A 19,345-nucleotide genomic window follows, 5' to 3' on the forward strand; every position below is an offset into this window, starting at 1 on the left:
TACTTAAGAACTGTATGTTTGAATAAGTATGAAATACCATTTAAGCATACAAAGTTGTCAAATGTGAGATTCATTTTTCTGAAAATGTGACCAGATCAGTCAAAAACCATAGCTGTTGAGTGTAAATGTTTGAGTTGAAACAATTACAAATGTTTCACCAGTGTTTTTCCCCCCCCCCCTCTTTGGTTAGCTTTTGTATTCTCCAATTGAAAACATTCAGAGGGTAGCTGCCGGAGTGCTCTGTGAATTGGCTCAAGACAAGGAAGCAGCAGAAGCTATAGAGGCTGAAGGAGCAACAGCTCCTCTTACAGAACTGCTTCACTCTAGAAATGAGGGTGTTGGTGAGTGCTTGACATTCTGAATTTTCCAAAATGCTGGCCAATTTTGTGATGGGCATCCTCTAGGATGCAAGTTCGGTCTAATTCATGTTTCCCTTAGCCCTCGCTTTTTTGGTTTTAATCTAATATGGTGGAGTACTTTATACCCAGTATTGCTGAAATACTCTGATTAGGGTTTATCTGATTTTTTTTTTTTTTTGTGCTTTTTGTTGGTTTTTGTATATTTAGCAACCTATGCAGCTGCTGTTCTGTTCAGGATGTCTGAAGACAAGCCTCAAGACTACAAAAAACGATTGTCTGTTGAACTGACAAGCTCGCTTTTCAGAACTGAGCCAATGACATGGAATGAGGTACAGTATACATTTTTCTAAACTTGTGGTTTAGGGATGGGGAAATTTGGCACTAATATATCCCTCTTTACACTTCATCTAGACTGGGGAATTGGGAATAGATATTGGAGCCCAAGGAGAACCTTTAGGCTACCGTCAAGATGGTATGTGTACTTTTTTAATTTTTTTTTTTTTTTTTAAATGCTTTAACTGATTGAAGCTGAACTTTACAAAGCAGTGGGCAAGTTAAATGTGTTGGGTTGGATTCAGTTAGTGATAAGTGTCTTGGTTATATGAATGCACAAGATATGCCAATATGCCACATATAAAAATACTAAGTTTCCTCATAAATCAGTTTTTGCTTTAGGTAGTTAGCAGCTCTAAATACCCCTGTGTTTGTCCTTGGGTGTAATGAGTATTACTTGGTACTCAAGCTGATTGGCTATGCTTTATTGATAGGTTCAGTATGTGTTTAAAGTTAAGTGTTTGACTGTCGCCTTCATTATAAGTAGCAAGTCAATGATGCTTTCTGATGCTAATCTGTTTTGAATTGTCAGTGTCGGGTATTCCAAAAATTTTTTTTTTCCCCTCTTGCCCTATATTTCAGGACACCATGTAACTTGTCTCGTCTAACACACGCTCAAAGATAAGAGACCATGAAGATTGCAGAAAAGTCTTTGAACCCCTGTGTTCACAGCTGCTATACAGATTTTTTTGAGAATTGTTGGCTGTATTTTTCCAATAGAATGTATAAGATGCAAAAACTAATTGCAGGTGTAGAACATGCTGGAATAGTCAAATTGGTAGTTGGCATTCAACATGTACTATCACTTTCTGTTCCCCCAAAAAAGTTTCCTGTGTTTGAGCACCATGTACTAACTGCTTTTGCTAGTGAAACATTTATTAAAATTGTAACATTGTGCATGCAATGGTAACGGGACTTAAATTCTTTCAGTAAATGTTACTTTATATTGTAGGAAGCCTCCATACTCATTTGTGAAAGCTGAAAATACTAGGAGCTAGTTATTTCAATGTTACCAGAGTGTTTGGATTGCTTGTCATGAAAAACACTGGTACATCTTGTGTTGGGTTTTTGTGTTTGCAGTCTTTTAGGGTTAACAAGAAGTTTAAAGGAATCCTATTAAGACTTAGATTTTTGCAGTCACAATCAAAGTCCTCAGAATATTAACTCTAGCCTTGTTTAATATATCATTGCCTATTGATATAGCAGATTCAGTCTATGTAAATTGTTATGTAAACAGTTTGCACTTTAAGGATGCAAACCTAGGACGTTTCGGCAGGAAAACAAAAGGTAGATTTTGAATATTTACCCATCCAGATTTTCATATTGGAGAGGCAGCTTGATGAGCTGTACTATACATCAGATTGTCTGGGTAGTTATTTACCTTGGTTAGAAAATGAGGATCCTTTTACTATCCATGCTATTACTACTGTAAGTAATACAGGTTGAAGGTTGTGCTTAATTTTGCATCATTGGCCATATTAGTGTGGGACCGTGAACCCATCTTAAGTTTGTGAACCCCTGCTATAAACTAAGATTTTGATAGAGTATCATTTGTAAATAAAGATGTTCTGGTTTCTGTAACAAGTAGCTGTAATTTCTAGTCTCAGGCTTTATATTTTAAGTTCATACTTTCTAGTTTAAAACAAAAAAAAATTACCTCTGCAAGTCTACTGCCCCCAAAACCCCTGATTTGAAACTCCCTGGATTATTGCATTCTTAGTTTATAGAGGCACTTTTTGAGAAAATCTACTTGGGGGACAAAGTATAATCTAATCTTAGATCATAGGTGTTAATAGATTCAGATTGTCTGGTAAATTGATAGTAGCAGGTCACCAATGCACAGGTGTCTAGTCTGCAGAGTTTTCCAGCTTTACATTTTTTAGTAAAGGTAATTTACATAACTGCATCAAACCACTGTGTTGGTAATTGAGGCCATTCAACACATTTTGATTGGTTTCCTGACTTGTAAAGTAGAATCTTTTTTTTTTTTTCCCCTCTGTAATGAAGATGCTTCACCCTCACTGGTGAGGTGTTCCCCAAAAGTGGTATCAAACTTGCACCCTTTTCATGCAAAAGTTTAATGTATTACTGTGAGGTCAGTATGTTTGCTTGAGCTTCAGCACCCTTGCCTAAAACCCATCAGTCAGGCATTTCTAAAGACTACTTTTAATGTTTCGGCTTGATTTTTGGCATTGGCAAATGCTCTGAAAATTCTCAGTGTTTGACTCAGTCTTCTAATATATCAAGTGCAGGGCAACCATGGCCTAAAATTCTAGATTATCTGATCGGAGATTTGGATATCGGTAGATAACTAGAACCTTTCATGCCTTGTAGCAGTACTAGCATCTTTCACTAGCTGAGAGGTCTTTGCAGGCACCTTTTTTCCTTTTGAATCTCTGGGTTCAAATGTTTGCAAGTTGTCAAGTTTCTTTTGTCTTCTCTATAGATCCTAGCTATCGTTCCTTCCATTCTGGAGGATATGGTCAAGATGCAATGGGAATGGACCCAATGATGGATCATGAGATGGGTGGACATCACCCTGGTGCTGAATACCCAGTTGATGGGCTGCCTGATTTGGGACATGCTCAGGATTTGATTGATGGACTTCCCCCAGGTGATAGTAATCAGCTGGCCTGGTTCGATACTGACCTGTAAATATCTTTTAAGGTAAGCAATGAATGAACATCTGTACTTGTACAGATATTCCTTGTGTAGGCTCCCAAGTGTGCTGTAATGGTTTTTAGAAATTGCTTTTTTTTTTTTTTTTTTTTGGTGCTAACATGCTTTTTCTCTTCAACAGCTGTATTGTCTGAATGATCCTGCATTGTGATTTGGCCTGTAGAGTTGCTGAGAGGGCTTGAAGGGTTGGCTAGTATCTCTGAAAGTGCCTGACACTAACAAAAGCAGAGTTTCCTATGGGAACAGTTGAAGATTTTTTTTTTTTTTTTTTTTTTTTTTTTATGTTCTGGTCCTATTTGGTTGTGGAATAAAAATAAATGGATTTTGGGAGTGGCTGCCTATTTGAAGAATGCACACGAGTGGATCTCAAGATGGATTTAAAACCCTAGCCTTCTAATTTGTTTTTTTTTTTTTTTTTTTTTCTTTTAACTTTTTCAGTTTCTGTAATGGTACTGACATAGCTTGCTTTTAAACTAGCCATTTTTATTTTTTACTTTTACAGTACTTTGTATTACTTTAACAGTCTTGTAGTGTTAAGTTATAGTGGTAATGCTCCAGCTGTTTCTACTTTTTAAGATTAAAGTAATGGTGTAGAACACTAAAACATAATCATTTTAGTTGTACTCTGACTAAAAAGTAACATTGTGTAGTTTTTGTATAAAATTAGACAATGGTCCAATTGCATTCTTTTAAATTGCGTAAAGCGGGTTAACCATTTCCAGTGTCAATGTTTTCAGTGGAATTTGCAATTAGATGGGGGCCAGAATAAGACTTTTGCTAAAAGTGAAAATAGTTTAAAAATTCATTTATCCCAAAGTTGTTGTAGCCTGCTGTACTTCTTGGTTACCATGGTTAAAAATGGCTAAACAATAAAAATGGACTTATTTCAATTTTGCCTGAATTATTTTGTGATGTGTTATTGAAATGTAAACAATTTGGCTTAACTTGAAACAGCTTGAACATTTTCGTAACTGAAATGAAACATTTATTAAACATTTATCTAATTCACATTTTTGGTGATTCTGTTCCTTCATCAGTTTCTTCCTACCACCAGCACTCCCCACCACCCAGCTGAAGAAACAACTGATCTCTTGTGTCCATTTTTGCAAGTGTGGATTGCAAAGCAGTGACTGAAAAGCAATTAGTTTGTCAGCACAAAACTTGAATGGAAAAAATGCAAGTTGAATTTATTGGGGCTTTGTATCTTGCCATTAGTGCTGATGAACAGTGCTTACGTGTCTACTTTGATTAGGGAAACTTTATTGTGAGCATCACATTTGATTATGAAACTTAACCCACATTTGGCACGGATTGTATGCTTGCCAGAGCTGCTGCATATTTTTGGTATTTTTTTATTCTGTACGAACTAAGTACACTGTCCAGCATTGCTTAGTGTGGTTTTTGTATTTTTCTTTTTATAGTAGCAATGGAAGTCAAATGCTTGGGGTTTTGTTTTCACCTGAAACAAAGGTCAGTCTTGTTTTGTAATGGAACACAGCAGTCTGTGGGAGTCCTCCTGTCATAGATTTAACCTGCTTGTGTTTAAATAGGGGAAGGGTGTTGTGGTGCATTTTTGTTTTGTCCTGAGGGCAACCTGCACCGTAAATATAAATTTCTTCTGTACCCATTTTTGCAAATGTTGTGAACAATGTTTTAAAATGCTAAAAAATAAAACATAGTATTTTTGCTTTTAAAAGTTGTCAGAATTTTTTGTACCTCATCTTATCAGACTTGGTAAATGTAAGTTCTTACAAGCATTTCAGTGTGAAGCTATGGCTAAATTTTGAAAATAGACAAATTGACACTTAAACAGAAAGGTATGTTTCATTTATCCTTTTGAAATTTGCAAGTGATTTGTGTGAACAAGCTATTAGTCCAGCTTGGAACTAAACTTTTAAGACTGTTCAGTTTGCTTAGTTTGTGATAGACCTGCCTTGGTATGTGGATGAAATGGGTATTAGGTGATCCTCACTTGAAGTCTTCAATACCAAAGTGATCACTTAGAGCTGTTGAAACAGACTTGCAGCCCTTTGGGGATTAAGACCCCATTTAAAGTACATGCACAAGAACCAGAGCTGCAGATCTCCAGTTTGAGTGTCTCCTTTTATTTCCAGATGCCTACTTAACTATGCAACTTGTGCTTAGTCTGAAGTAGGCAAATACAGGCTGCTCTGTGGATAATATTGTTCTCATTTAAGCTTTGGCTGGTAGCTCACCAGTCAATTGTCTAATCAGTGGTCAGGCAGGATTATTGGAACAGTAATGTGCTTATTTCATGTAATTCAGAATTCTGAGATGTGTGCATAATTTATACTACAGGTGGCTTAATGCATGTTCCGTAAATGTGTAGGAGTGAGAAACTAACTTCTGCCAGCTATGTGATTGATTGTATTTCATACATCAGTTGGATAACGTCCTACATCCTTAAACAAGTATATTTTGGATTAGGTAAGGTAGTAACACCATACCTGCTGCCTTATGTTCCCTTTGTTTCTGCATATCTTTGGGATAAGTCTGGTCTTTGCCCTGCTCCGGCTCGGTTCTGAGTTGCTTAGGAGTTGATTTGCTGGAGTCTTGAGTTGTAGCTTGTCTTGAGCCACTCGTGGCTGGACATTGAGTGCTGATGACTTAAATGCAACAACAAACCAATATATGTTAATCTGTGATTGTAAATGTATTCCATCTTTTCACTAATGGCAGTCTGCTTTTAACTGTCCTATTTGACTTGCTGAATAAATAGTCCTAAGCCTAATGTTTTTTTCTTTTTGTAAATGTTTGGGCAAGTGTCCTCCAAACAAATGTAAATGGTGTAATCCATAGCACAACATGCAACAGCTGATGTGAAGTTCTTGATTTTTCTTTTCACCTGATAGACACCTGCCTGGTATTTAAGTTCTAGTTTACTTTATGCAAGTAGTGCATATACGTACTACAGGTAGTTTGTGCATTAGTGTGTTCAGCTCAGGCCTGCATGCTGTTACCAATACTTTTACACTGAACACTAACCTAAGGAAATAAGGCTGCTTGGTAAGTGTTTAGGGCTTGGGCAAGTTATGAATATGAGAAAGCTATTCGTTAAGCTGGATGATTGTGGCTCGTTTGCTTTGTGGTTCTTAAGTTCAGTCCTGGTGTCGTCAATCGTATGGTTTTTATTCTAACCAATTTCATGAATGCAACTTTTTAAATTGATGTGTAATCATTTTAAGTTTTGCCAGAACTTGGGGAAAAATGGTAGAGGTAACTCGAAGATTTAAATTCACTCGTAGAGCATGCTTCCCCTTTTACCATTAAGGTGTCATTGTTAGCATGTAGATGCAATCAGGGTACAGAGTACTCCAGTACCATATTTTACCTGTCTGCCTCAATTTATTAAATGTTTCTATAGGTGTGGAATTGGCACCACTTTAGCATTAATATTTGCACCAATATCTACACTGCTCCTTAACAGTATTAGGACACAGTTAAGTTAGACTACTACTTAAAAGGGTACATTGCTAAGAAAATAAGCATTTAAAGTTGTGGCTTTTTTTTTTTTGTGAAGTGTATGCATTATTTAGAAATGTGGGTGAAATTAATGAAATTGGTTAAGTGTTGCACTGATTTATGCAGTAGTTTTGCATGAAAACCTTCCCTTGTGGTCTTCCAGGACCGCTGGACTAAATCCTTGCCCCGTTCTATCCACAATTTAAAATGTGTGACCTGTGAAAATACTTGCATGCCTCCTGTGAAATTGCATTTGTGCTCTTGTTTTAGACTACCATATTGTACTTAAACAGCATCTGCTACAGCAACTGCACTAATATGTAATAACTAGACTGCAACATTACCCCTGGCAGCTGTAATTTACTGTCTGCAGATTTGTCAATTTCCTACATGATTGACTGTGTTTGAAACCAGTTGGTATGGATATGTTGGAGCACATGTGCAGCAAAACATCTGATCAGGTAAGTTTGTTTTGGCAGTATGAAAGCAGCCCTTTAAAAGATTTAACTGCTAGTGTTCGTAATCAAATGTGATGAGATGAAATACTTGAAATTCTCCATTAATATGCTTAGTAGGAAGTGTTGCTGTGTAGTAAATTAAATTTAACATAAGAGTTCAGTCCCACCACTGAATTCATGGTAACCATTAGCAAGTAAATCCATGCACTACAATCTCTTGTAAGCACATAAAACAAGTGGTGACCCCTTTAGTTAATGTTTAGGTACATTTAACTATTGGTGTAATCCTAAATTCATCCCATACATTTGCACGATTTGTATGTAGTATTGACCGGCATATAGCTATTACATGGATTTAAGTACCTCCAAGGTGAAAAGCTTGATTTAACTTTATTTTGCAGGCAAGTCCTTGACTTCCAACTTCTATCTCTTGCAGATTTAGGTTGGGGTTAAGGTGGCAAAAGCTTAAGTTACTACAGCTGTCCTTTCATTAAGGTATAGGTTTTCGACCCTTTTAATTTTGTTGAACCTGCCACGGCTCCTTTTCTCACTCCTTGTGTTCAGACAGGGTTCTACATTTTTTTTGGCATTCATCAAAATGGATTCTTAAGCATTTGCACTTTACAATGGTGTGTTTAAGCTACAGTATTTGCTAATTGCATTTAAAGCTGACCTCTCATTGCATGACTTCTGTATCGTGGGAATGTCCAGCTTGACTAGTTGCTGAATTTAGTCTACTGAGGATGTCTGACATTCCTGTGATTTCTAGCCATATAAAGTATTTTGAGCTTATCACAGCGAAGCAGGCCCAAAAACATAACTGAGCAGCCTCATTCACTGTTGGTACAGTATGATTTCTTTGAAAGCTTCATTTATTTTTTTTCTGTTCTTAGATATAGAGCTGATGTGATTTGCCAAAACTCCAGTTTTCTCTTCTGTCCAAAGGTCCCAGAAGCACTGTGGCTTGTCAATGTACATTTTTAGCAATTTCCAATCTATCCTTTTGTCTCAACATTGGAGTCCTCATGGATCTTCTTCCTCTGAGCCCACTATCACTCAAAAGTGATGGATATTGACTTTGGGGGTTGGCTACAGTCCTATGGACCTTCAACGTCTGAAATATTTGCAACTGTTAAAGGAATATCAAGCTGTTTTGGAGATGATCATCTAGCCTTTGCCTCTAACTTACTCATCTTATTTTCTTTGACCTCGAACTCCTCTCTTCCTTCTCTGGCCCACGTTCAGAGTGAGACCCTTGCATTTGGTCAATAACAAAAGTTCATCTCGATACTTTGTGTTATACCCTTTGTTGGCAATGACAGAGGTCAAACATTTTCTGTAAGTCTTGGGTATTTTGGCCCATTCCTCCATGCAGATCTCCTCTAGAGCAGTGATGTTTTGGGGCTGTCGCTGGGCAACACGGACTTTCAACTCCCTCCAAAGATTTTCTATGGGGTTGAGATCTGGAGACTGGCTAGGCCACTCCAGGACCTTGAAATGCTTCTTATGAAGCCACTCCTTCATTACCTGGGCAGTGTGTTTGGGATCATTGTCATGCTGAAAGACCCAGCCACGTTTCATCTTCAATGCCCTTGCTGATGGAAGGAGGTTTTCACTCATAATCTGACGATACATGGCCCCATTCATTACCTTTACATGGATCAGTCGTCCTGGTCCCTTTGCAGAAAAACAGCCCCAAAGCATGATGTTTCCACCCCCATGCTTTACAGTAGGTATGGTGTTCTTTGGATGCAACTCCGCATTCTTTCTCCTCCAACCATGACGTTCTATTGTGGTTTCATCTGACCATATGACATTCTCCCAATCCTCTTCTGGATCATCCAAATGCTTTCTAGCAAACTTCAGACAGGCCTGCACATGTACTGGCTTAAGCAGGGGGACACGTCTGGCACTGCAGGATTTGAGTCCCTGGTGGCGTAGTGTGTTACTGATGGTAGCCTTTGTTACTTTGGCCCCAGCTCTGTGCAGGTCATTCACTAGGTCCCCCCGTGTGGTTCTGGGATTTTTGCTCACCATTCTTGTGATCATTTTGACCCCATGGGGTGAGATCTTGCGTGGAGCCCCAGATCGAGGGAGATTATCAGTGGTCTTGTATGTCTTCCATTTTCTAATAATTGCTCCCACAGTTGATTTCTTCACACCAAGCTGCTTACCTATTGCAGATTCAGTCTTCCCAGCCTGGTGCAGGTCTACAATTTTGTTTCTGGTGTCCTTTGACAGCTCTTTGGTCTTGGCCATAGTGGAGTTTGGAGTGTGACTGTTTGAGGTTGTGGACAGGTGTCTTTTATATTGATAACGAGTTCAAACAGGTGCCATTAATACAGGTAACGAGTGGAGGACAGAGGAGCCTCATACAGAAGAAGTTACAGGTCTGTGAGAGCCAGAAATCCTGCTTGTTTGTATGTGACCAAATACTTACTTTCCACCATAATTTGCAAATTCTTTAAAAATCTGATTTTCTGGATTTTTTCTAATTGTCTCTCATAGTTGAGGTATACCTATGATGAAAATTACAGGCCTCTCTCATCTTTTTAAGTGGGAGAACTTGCACAATTGGTGGCTGACTAAATACTTTTTTTGCCCCGCTGTACAGTGGACCCTTGACTTACGAACTCAATTCGTTTGCTAGGGTTGGTTGTAAGTCGAGACTATTTTTCCCATAAGAAATAATGGAAATGCCCGTAATGTGTTCTGAAACGCCCACAGCAACACTTAAAATTTTTTTAATAGAAAAGGGTGGCGCCTCCTTATACAAATCATCTTTTCTTTGTAAAATTGTCGATGGTGGATTTCGACATGCTGTACATATTAGCGAGATCGGTCACACAAACGGCATTCTCATATTTCCACTCAATTTCCTTCGTTTCGAGATCGATCGCTTTCTTTACCTTCGCTTCCTCCTTTAGCAATTATCGAAATTATATAAATCACTGCACTGACTGAAATCACGTCTACAAACACACGTATCTGGGCTCCGACTGAAGCTTAAAATCGCACAAGCGGATACACGTGACCGCATTCGGGTCGGTAATTCAAAATAAAACTTTTGGTCGTAAAGCAAGTTGTTCGCTTGTCAGGCCGGTCGTATATCAAGGGTCGACTGTAGTAGCAGGTGTGGTTTTATGTTTGAAAGCTTTTGTGGAGCTCAGAACTACAATAGTTGACAAATGCAAAGCTGATCTATTTAAAGTTTAAAAAAGCCTTTGACGCGGTTGTCTTGATCAATTCTAAAACAAGAAGTTATACCCATCGGAAGTAACCTACAAAACTGAATGTGTGGTTAACTGGTAAGCAGCAAGTGCTCCACATGGAGTGAGGTCCTGTGTGGAGTTCCTAGGGGGGTTCTGGCCGTGGCCCATTAAAATGTTAGTCTTGAGCATAACGTCACTTATTTATGTTCATGTAACTAACACACCAGTGAAACCACATCTGGAGTATTGTGTGCAATTCTGGTCACCACTGTATAAACGATAAAGCAACCAGGTGCACCCTTGGACTTGAGGATATGTTGTACTCCCAACAGATTAGGAGAATTAAACCTATTTAGTCTTGAGCAGAGAAGACTGAGATTGGACCTACAATAGCTGAAGTCACTGATAAAGTAGCACTGTGGAACTTCTCACCTAAAGGTCATGTACTTAGGACACCAGTGGAAATTAAGGGGGAGTGCATTTGGGACTGAAGCCAGGAAGCACTCTTAGGTGCAGAGTTGTGTGTATCTGGAACAAAGGTTGGGAAGGGTTCTGCTTCAACTCCATAAAGGATTAGGATGAGAGATGAGCTATTCGCGTATCTCTTGTCAGATTTCTTATGTTCTTAACCATACTGACCTCCTACTGCCAGTTCAGGGTTCATCCTCATTTATTTTTCCTTGCAGATGAAACCTCATGTTGAATTTGACTTCTCTGCCATGCTTTTTGAAGTTCTTCATTAGAAAAGGCTTATTGACCAACTTGGCTTAGTTTAATTTTTCTGTAAATGCCCCCCCTTTTTTAATTTAATTATTGGAAGAGTGGAGGTCAGATGGTCATCCTTTCCTTGCAGAGCTCCAGGGGCCATCATGCATAAACCATTGCGTATGCCCATTTCCATGCTCGCATCGAACTAAACATGGCGTAAAGCCTCACACATTTTCACAGCAGCCTCGGACTATGCGTACGCACGCTTCTGCTTGGTTTTGCAATCAGGTGGCACCCAGGGCTCCAAGCAGTCCAACTGTTTGTATACAAGAAAGTAAAAAGAATGGGAGACCACACAAAGTCTAGGGAAAGTATTGTGATAGTGAGGTCCAAAACGTCGATTTTCATCAAAATTTCGACATCAAATCTTTGCAGAGAGTCCAAAAATACCATTTTTTTGGAATTTGTGTGTGTAAACGTGATCACCTGAGTACGCTTTCACTTCGGTCAACCAAGTTTTGCATACAAGTATTAGAAATCTACATTTTGTACCTATCAACTTTTAGGCTTTCTGCTCACCGGAAGTGGTATTTTGTGTTTCATTCATGCAGCTGCAGAGTCAGATTTATTCAACTTTTCTAATGTTCAATATATTTTGTTTGATTCTTTAATGTACATAATATAAAAATAGTCTTGTGGTTTACTTCTCAAATATTCGCCCCCATATCTGAGTATATGAGAGAGTCTAGGGGAGACCACTTACGATTTGTTTATTTCGGGCACTGTGTGATTTTCTGAACTTGAGCACTTCGCCATGCTGTGCCACTCCAAACAATCATTCAGTTTCCTTTTGTTGCTTATCCCGCTGCTTAAGCCACCCACTGGTATGTGGTTTTCTTGCCTTCACTTTACTGTGCAGGACTTCATTTCACATTTGCTGAAATTTTTTTTTTTTTTGCTGCCCATTCTTTTGCTGTTTGTCTTTTAACAAAACACTGAACAGAAGCTGCTATTTATATTGATTTGCATGGCCACATTGGTGAAATTTGGGGAGGAATCTGGGTGGGGCTGTAAGCACATTAGAACATTAGAACACTCTAGACGTGAACAGGCCATTCAGCCCAACAAAGCTCGCCAGTACTATCCACCTATTTCTTCCAAGAAAACATCAAGTCGAGTTTTGAAAGACCCTAAAGTCTTACTGTCTACCACACTACTTGGTCGCTTATTCCAAGTTTCTATCGTTCTTTGTGTAAAGAAAAACTTCCTAATGTTTGTGCGAAATTTCCCCTTAACAAGTTTCCAGCTGTGTCCCCGTGTTCTTGATGAACTCATTTTAAAATAACAGTCTCGATCCACTGGACTAATTCCCTTCATAATTTTAAACACTTTATTTATGTCACCTCTTCATCTTCTTCTTTTGCTTAAACTGTAAAGGCTCAGCTCTTTTAATCTTTCCTCATAACTCATCCCCTGTAATCTTGAATCAGCCTCATCGCTCTTCTCTGGACCTTTTCCAGTGCTGCTATGTCCTTTTTGTAGCCTGGAGACCAAAACTGCACCCAGGACTCCAGCTGAGGCCTCACCAGTGCGTTATAAAGCCTGAGCAGAACCTCCTGTGACTTGTACTCCACACATCAAGGCGCTATATAACCTGACATTCTGTTAGCCTTCTTAATGGCTTCTGAACACTGTCATTTGATAGCGTAGAGTCCACTATGACTCCTTAATCCTTCTAATAAGGTGGACTCTCAATTTTCAGACCGCCCATTGTGTATCCGAACCTCACATTTTTATTTCCTTTGTGTAATTCTTTACATTTACTGACATTAAATTTCATCAAATCTGCCCAAGCCTGCCTGCTGTCCAAGTCCTCCTGTAACGATATAACAGATTCCAAATTATCTGCTAATCCACCTATCTTGGTATCATCTGCAAACTTAACCAGCTTGTTCTTTATATTCCTATCTAAATCATTTATATATATATTAAAAATAGCAGTGGTCCTAGCACTGCCCCCTGCTGGTCACCACTCTTAACATCGGCCAGTTCTGATGAGGTTCCTCACACCATCATCCTCTGCTTCCTGTGTCTTAGCCAATTCTGCACCCATCTACACCACACCCTGAACTGTCCCTTTTAGTTTGATGCCCACCCTCTCATGTGGCACCTCATCAAATGCTTTCTGATAGTCCAGATTAATAATCTCATCTGCTCCACTCTGGTCTTATCCTTTTATTGCCTCTTCATAGAATTCCAGCCTGTAAGTAAAACACGACCTCCCTCTTCTGACGCCATGCTGACTGTTCCTAATAACTCCTGTCCTTGCCAGGTGTTGCTCGATCTTATCCTTAATAATTCCTTCCATTAATTTTCCTGTGATGTACGTTAAGCTTACTGGCCTACAGTTGCTTGGATCTGGCCAGTCACCCTTTTTATATAAAGGGATGATATTTGCCATTTGATATTTAGAATTCATGTTGATTGGGATTTATAAAAGGAAAGTGCATACAACTATCTATCTATCTATCTATCTATCTATCTATCTATCTATCTATCTATCTATCTATCTATTATATAGTGCCTTCCCATTCTATCTATCTATCTATCTATCTATCTATCTATTATATAGTGCCTTCCCGTTCTATCTATCTATCTATCTATCTATCTATCTATCTATCTATCTAGCACCTTTCATATCTATCTCTCTATTATATAGTGCCTTTCACATCTATCTATCTATCTATCTATCTATCTATCTATCTATTATATAGTGCCTTCCCGTTCTATCTATCTATCTATCTATCTATCTATCTATCTATCTATCTATCTATCTATCTAGCACCTTTCATATCTATCTCTCTATTATATAGTGCCTTTCACATCTATCTATCTATCTATCTATCTATCTATCTATCTATCTAGCACCTTTCATATCTATCTATTATATAGTGCCTTTCACATCTATCTATCTATCTATCTATCTATCTATCTATCTATCTATCTATCTATCTATCTAACTTTGCTTATGCAGTTTTATGGATCTGAATTTTTTTGTGTATGCACATTTCTAGTTTTGTCCGTACACCGTTTTTTAGTTTGGATTCTATGCGTGGCGCAATAAATGAGGGCTGTGTTTAGAGCGTAAAAGAGAGAAGCAGGCTGGCAGTATGTGACGCGGTGTACTTGCCCACTTCAGGCACAGACTTGGGAGTTTTACGAGGTAAAGTCCGTCACCCTCTAATTGGACTGAAAAACAGATGGATGGATGAATGAGCGTAGTTGGAGGTTCAGGCTACCACAGAAAGACCAGTTACGTGAAGTCGTGAAAGTGCTGCGACAATCCCAAAATATTCCATTTTTCTGTGATGTAAAGGAATCGAATAAAATGCACAGCAGTGAAAAGATCACTTCCGTCCCATCACTTGAGCTGTGTTTTGATATTTATTAACAAAGCTGGCCCATTTGATAGTCCAGTCAGAAATGCTCTAATGTTCCTGATTTCAACATATTTACACTTTACAGCTCCAAATGCTCGAGTAGATATGGAGACGGCGAGTTCTATTTTATCATGTATCTTTATCTCGTGTTTTTAAAAAAATAAATCAATCAGGAGTGCTCTCCCCTCGACTTTGTCGTATACTCAGATATGGGAGTGGATATTTGAGGAGTAAACCACAAGACAATGAATCTCTTTTTATATTATGTACATTAAAGAACCTTCAACAAATCAAATTAATATATCGAGCAATTATACAAGAAAAGTTTAATAAATCGGACTCTGCAGCTTCATAAATAAAAGGTAAAGTACCACTTCTGGTTAGCGGAAAGAGCCCAAATGTCTACGTTTTGTACCGTATGCAGAACTCCGTTGACCCAAGTGAAAGCGTACTCGAGTTATTGTGTTCACACACACGTAGTTCCAAAAATGGTATTTTTTGGACTCGGAGGTCATCAGAATCTTGAAAAGGAATTTTTTTTTGAAGGATTCCAGCGCTTTCCCTATACGAGAAAGTAAAAACGAAATCGGTGAGATCCAAGCAAAATATATGAGCCACGCAGAGTCCATCTTCCCAAAGTCTTGTGAGAGTCCAGGTTTACAGGTGCCATGCGCAATGTTCTTGTGTGGACAAAGTCCTGTAGTGTTTGCTCCATTAACTGCAAATGTAATTAAAGGAACCAAAAGAAGTCCGTGATGGTACAAAGTGGGCAGCACTCCTGTCGGGACATCTAGTAGTTTGTAAGTGAGGATGGATGAAGGAAAGCGAGGAGGCAGATGACCAGATTTAGGGTTCCGAAAGGGCATATTTATTTATAAACTGGTGTCATGGTGCAAAAAAAAAAATAAGTCATGAACCAAGTCATCATGCGTGCAATAAACAGTTAAAACCGGACGGAAAAAACAAGTCCCATGATCCTCCCTGCAGCAGCAATCATCTCAGCAGCACCCTTTGGCGTGAGTGGAGCTCCATTGCCTCATGGCAGATGATACTGCTAGTGATTCTTGGATCACTCCATCCACAGATCCACTCGCCTGCAGTTTGATGCCATCACGTCTCCGCCACTCACAGGCAGCAGAATCGACTGCACCCTGAACTTGGGAGCAGAGTAGATGCCAGCCTGGAAGTGGCACAGACGGTAAAAGCCCAGCGGTCCAAGTATAGCAGTGCAGGTTTGATCTTTTCAAGGAGAGATGAGCCATTGGTTGCCGTTAGTTTTCTCTCTCCCGTAACCCTACCACTCTTCTACTCCCTAATCCAGCTTGAGATTCCAATTTTGGAAATGCTGACCACCCATTTCTTGTTCAGCACTTTCTGAATTATGTCAGGCTGTCCAGGCCCTGAAGCAGCAGAGCATCTCCGTAACATCTCACTACTTACCACCACCATATTTCACTGTGGGTGTGATGTTCTTCTTATGGAAAGCTGAGTTACCTTCACGCTCGATGTAATGGGACTGCTGAAGTGCACCATTTTGGACTTGTCAAACCACAGAACATTATCTCAAACACTTGGGGGGTGATCAAGGTGTTTTTGTTAGATGGGTCTTCACGTTCCTCTTGTTTAGCAGTAGTTGGTGACTTGCAACTCTCCCATGGGTGCCCTTTTTGCCCAGTGGAATCCTGAGCTCTGAGCGAGGCCTGAAGTTCTGTAGATGTTTGGCAGGGTGCATGAGATTTACTTCCCGCTGTTCCAAGTTTTCTCCATTTGGAGTTGATGGCTCTCGTGATGGAGTCCAAGGGTTTTTAGAGATCTCTTTGTAACCCTTACCCAAGTGATCTACAGTTGTGCTTGAAAGTTTGTGAACCCTTTAGAATTTTCTATATTTCTGCATAAATATGACCTAAAACATCATCAGATTTTCACTCAAGTCCTAAAAGTAGATAAAGAGAAACCAGTTAAACAAATGAGACAAAAATATTATACTTGGTCATTTATTTATTGAGGAAAATGATCGAATATTATATATTGGTGAGTGTCAAAAGTATGTGAACCTTTGCTTTCAGTATCTGGTGTGACACCCCCACTCCCCCCTTTGCAGCAATAACTGTAACTAAACGTTTCCGGTAACAGTTGATCAGTCCTGCACACCGGCCCATTCCTCCGTACAGAACAGCTTCAACTCTGGGATGTTGGTGGGTTTCCTCACATGAACTGCTCACTTCAGGTCCTTCCACAACATTTCGATTGGATTAAGGTCAGGATATTCACTTTATTCTTCTTTAACCATTCTTTGGTAGAATGACTTGTGTGCTTAGGGTCGTTGTCTTGCTGCATGACCCACCTTCTCTTGAGATTCAGTTCATGGACAGATGTCCTGACATTTTCCTTTAGAATTCTCTGATATAATTCAGAATTCATTGTTCCATCAATGAAGGCAAGCTGTCCTGGCCCAGATGTAGCACAACAGGCCCAAACCATGATATTACCACCACCATGTTTCACAGATGGGATAAGGTTCTTATGCTGGAATGCAGTGTTTTCCTTTCTCCAAACATAACGCTTTTCATTTAAACCAAAAAGTTCTATTCTGGTCTCATCCGTCCACAAAACATTCTTCCAATAGCCTTCTGGTTTGTCCACGTGATCTTTAGCAAACTGCAGACGAGCAGCAATGTTCTTTTTGGAGAGCAGCGGCTTTCTCCTTGCAACCCTGCCATGCACACCATTGTTGTTCTGTGTTCTCCTGATGGTGGACTCATGAACATGAACATTAGCCAATGTGAGAGAGGCCTTCAGTTGCTTAGAAGTTCCCCTGGGGTCCTTTGTGACCTCGCCGACTATTACACACCTTGCTCTTGGAGTGATCTTTGTTGGTCGACCACTCCTGGGGAGGGTAACAATGGTCTTGAATTTCCTCCATTTGTACACAATCTGTCTGACTGTGGATTGGTGGAGTCCAAACTCTTTAGAGATGGTTTTGTAACCTTTTCCAGCCTGATGAGCATCAACAACTCTTTTTGTGAGGTCCTCAGAAATCTCCTTTGTTCGTGTCATGATACACTTCCACAAACATGTGTTGTGAAGAGCAGACTTTGATAGATCCTGTTCTTTAAATAACTCAGGGTGCCCACTCACACCTGTCGACTGAAAACAAACGCGTGAACTAATTTCTCAGCATTTTTCAATGATATAAGAGGTCTAACTTTTGCTATGTTTCTTAAGTGAAAAAAATGCTGTCCTAGTGATCTGATTAATATGCGATTTAAAACTCAGATTACAGTCAACAGTTACCCCAAAGCTTTTTACCTCCGTCTTGACTTTTAATCCTAATGCATCGAGTTTGTTTCTGATAACCTCTTTGTATCCATTATCGCCAATCACTGAGATTTCAGTTTTCTCTTTATTTAACTTGAGAAAATTACTATTCATCCATTCAGAAATACAAGTTAGACATTGTGTTAGTGAATCAAGAGATTTGGGGTCATCAGGCGCTATTGATAAATACAGCTGTGTGTCATCAGCATAGCTGTGGTAGCTCACGTTGTGCCCTGAGATAATCTGACCTAACAGAAGCATGTAGATTGAGAAGAGCAGCGGACCCAGGATAGAGCCTTGTGGCACACCATATAGGATATCATGTGTCTTTGAGTTGTAATTACCACAACTAACAAAGAATTTTCTCCCTGCCAGGTGGGATTCAAACCAATTTAAGACGCTGCCAGAGAGGCCCACCCATTGACTAAGGCGATTTCTAAGAATATTATGATCGATGGTGTCAAATGCGGCACTCAGATCTAAGAGGATGAGAACAGATAAATGGCCTCTGTCTGCATTGACCCGCATGTCACACTCACTTTTGTTGTTAGACATTAATGGCTGTGTGTTGAGTTATTTTTGAGGGGACAGCAAATTCACACTGTGACACAAGCTGGACACGGACTACTTCACATTGGAGCAAAGTGTCATAACTTCAGTGCTGTCCCATGTAAAGATATAATAAAATATTTACCAAATGTGAGGGCTGTACTGACTTTTGTGACATACTGTACGCACGTGTCACACAAAACTGTGCTCTAAAGTGAAGTGCTTTCTATAAATTTAAACATAAAAGAATCTCGACCACTCTGGCCCTTTACATTTAATACCGTGGCACACAGAGTATCAAACACAGCCATTTTTCAAGCCAAGACGATTGTCACGTATTTTATTAGCGCCAGTGTTTGTGATGCACCATCTGTTGGAATGACAAATGCAGTGCATGCACCCTGAAAGGAGAAGTGTCCGTCTCTGTGCGTCTCTGTCCAGTCGCCACATCTCTGCCATTCTGACAGATGGCGCACCATGGGCATTTTTTTGTAATAAAATGGCTGCTTGTTTTTTTTGGATGGCGGGGGGGTCTTGTTCCCTTCAAGGGGCCTGCTCCTTTGGACTGAAATTGGGTGACTGTCACAAATTACAGTGGGGGGGGGGGGGGCACTGTATTTCAGAATGTGTAATTGCAAGACACAGATATGTCTAGATGTATTACAAATAAAACGTAAAATAATTGATAGCATTGTTTGTTTGTCTGGGGGGTCTTTATGAAAGGGGGTCCGCTCACCTATTCCGTGCCTGTGTCTCTTAACGAAATGAGCCCCCGCCATGTCCTCCTCACACAAGACATGGACGAC

The 19,345-nt window shown here is 39.6% G+C and overlaps 1 protein-coding gene across 1 annotated transcript in view; it reads left to right on the forward strand.

The window, feature by feature from the left end:
• ctnnb1 (catenin (cadherin-associated protein), beta 1) overlaps positions 1-5,067 on the forward strand; it is a 30,376-nt gene extending 25,309 nt beyond the window's left edge. The window contains exons 12-16 of the mRNA XM_028817915.2: positions 191-341; positions 567-688; positions 771-831; positions 3,139-3,359; positions 3,493-5,067. Coding sequence (XP_028673748.1) covers positions 191-341; positions 567-688; positions 771-831; positions 3,139-3,347 — 543 coding nt within the window. The 3' untranslated portion in view covers positions 3,348-3,359; positions 3,493-5,067. The remainder of the gene's footprint in view (positions 1-190; positions 342-566; positions 689-770; positions 832-3,138; positions 3,360-3,492) is intronic.
• Positions 5,068-19,345: the final 14,278 nt, after the last annotated feature.

The sequence above is a fragment of the Erpetoichthys calabaricus genome, chromosome 13, assembly GCF_900747795.2.
Source record: "Erpetoichthys calabaricus chromosome 13, fErpCal1.3, whole genome shotgun sequence".
NCBI classification, from domain to species: domain Eukaryota; kingdom Metazoa; phylum Chordata; class Cladistia; order Polypteriformes; family Polypteridae; genus Erpetoichthys; species Erpetoichthys calabaricus.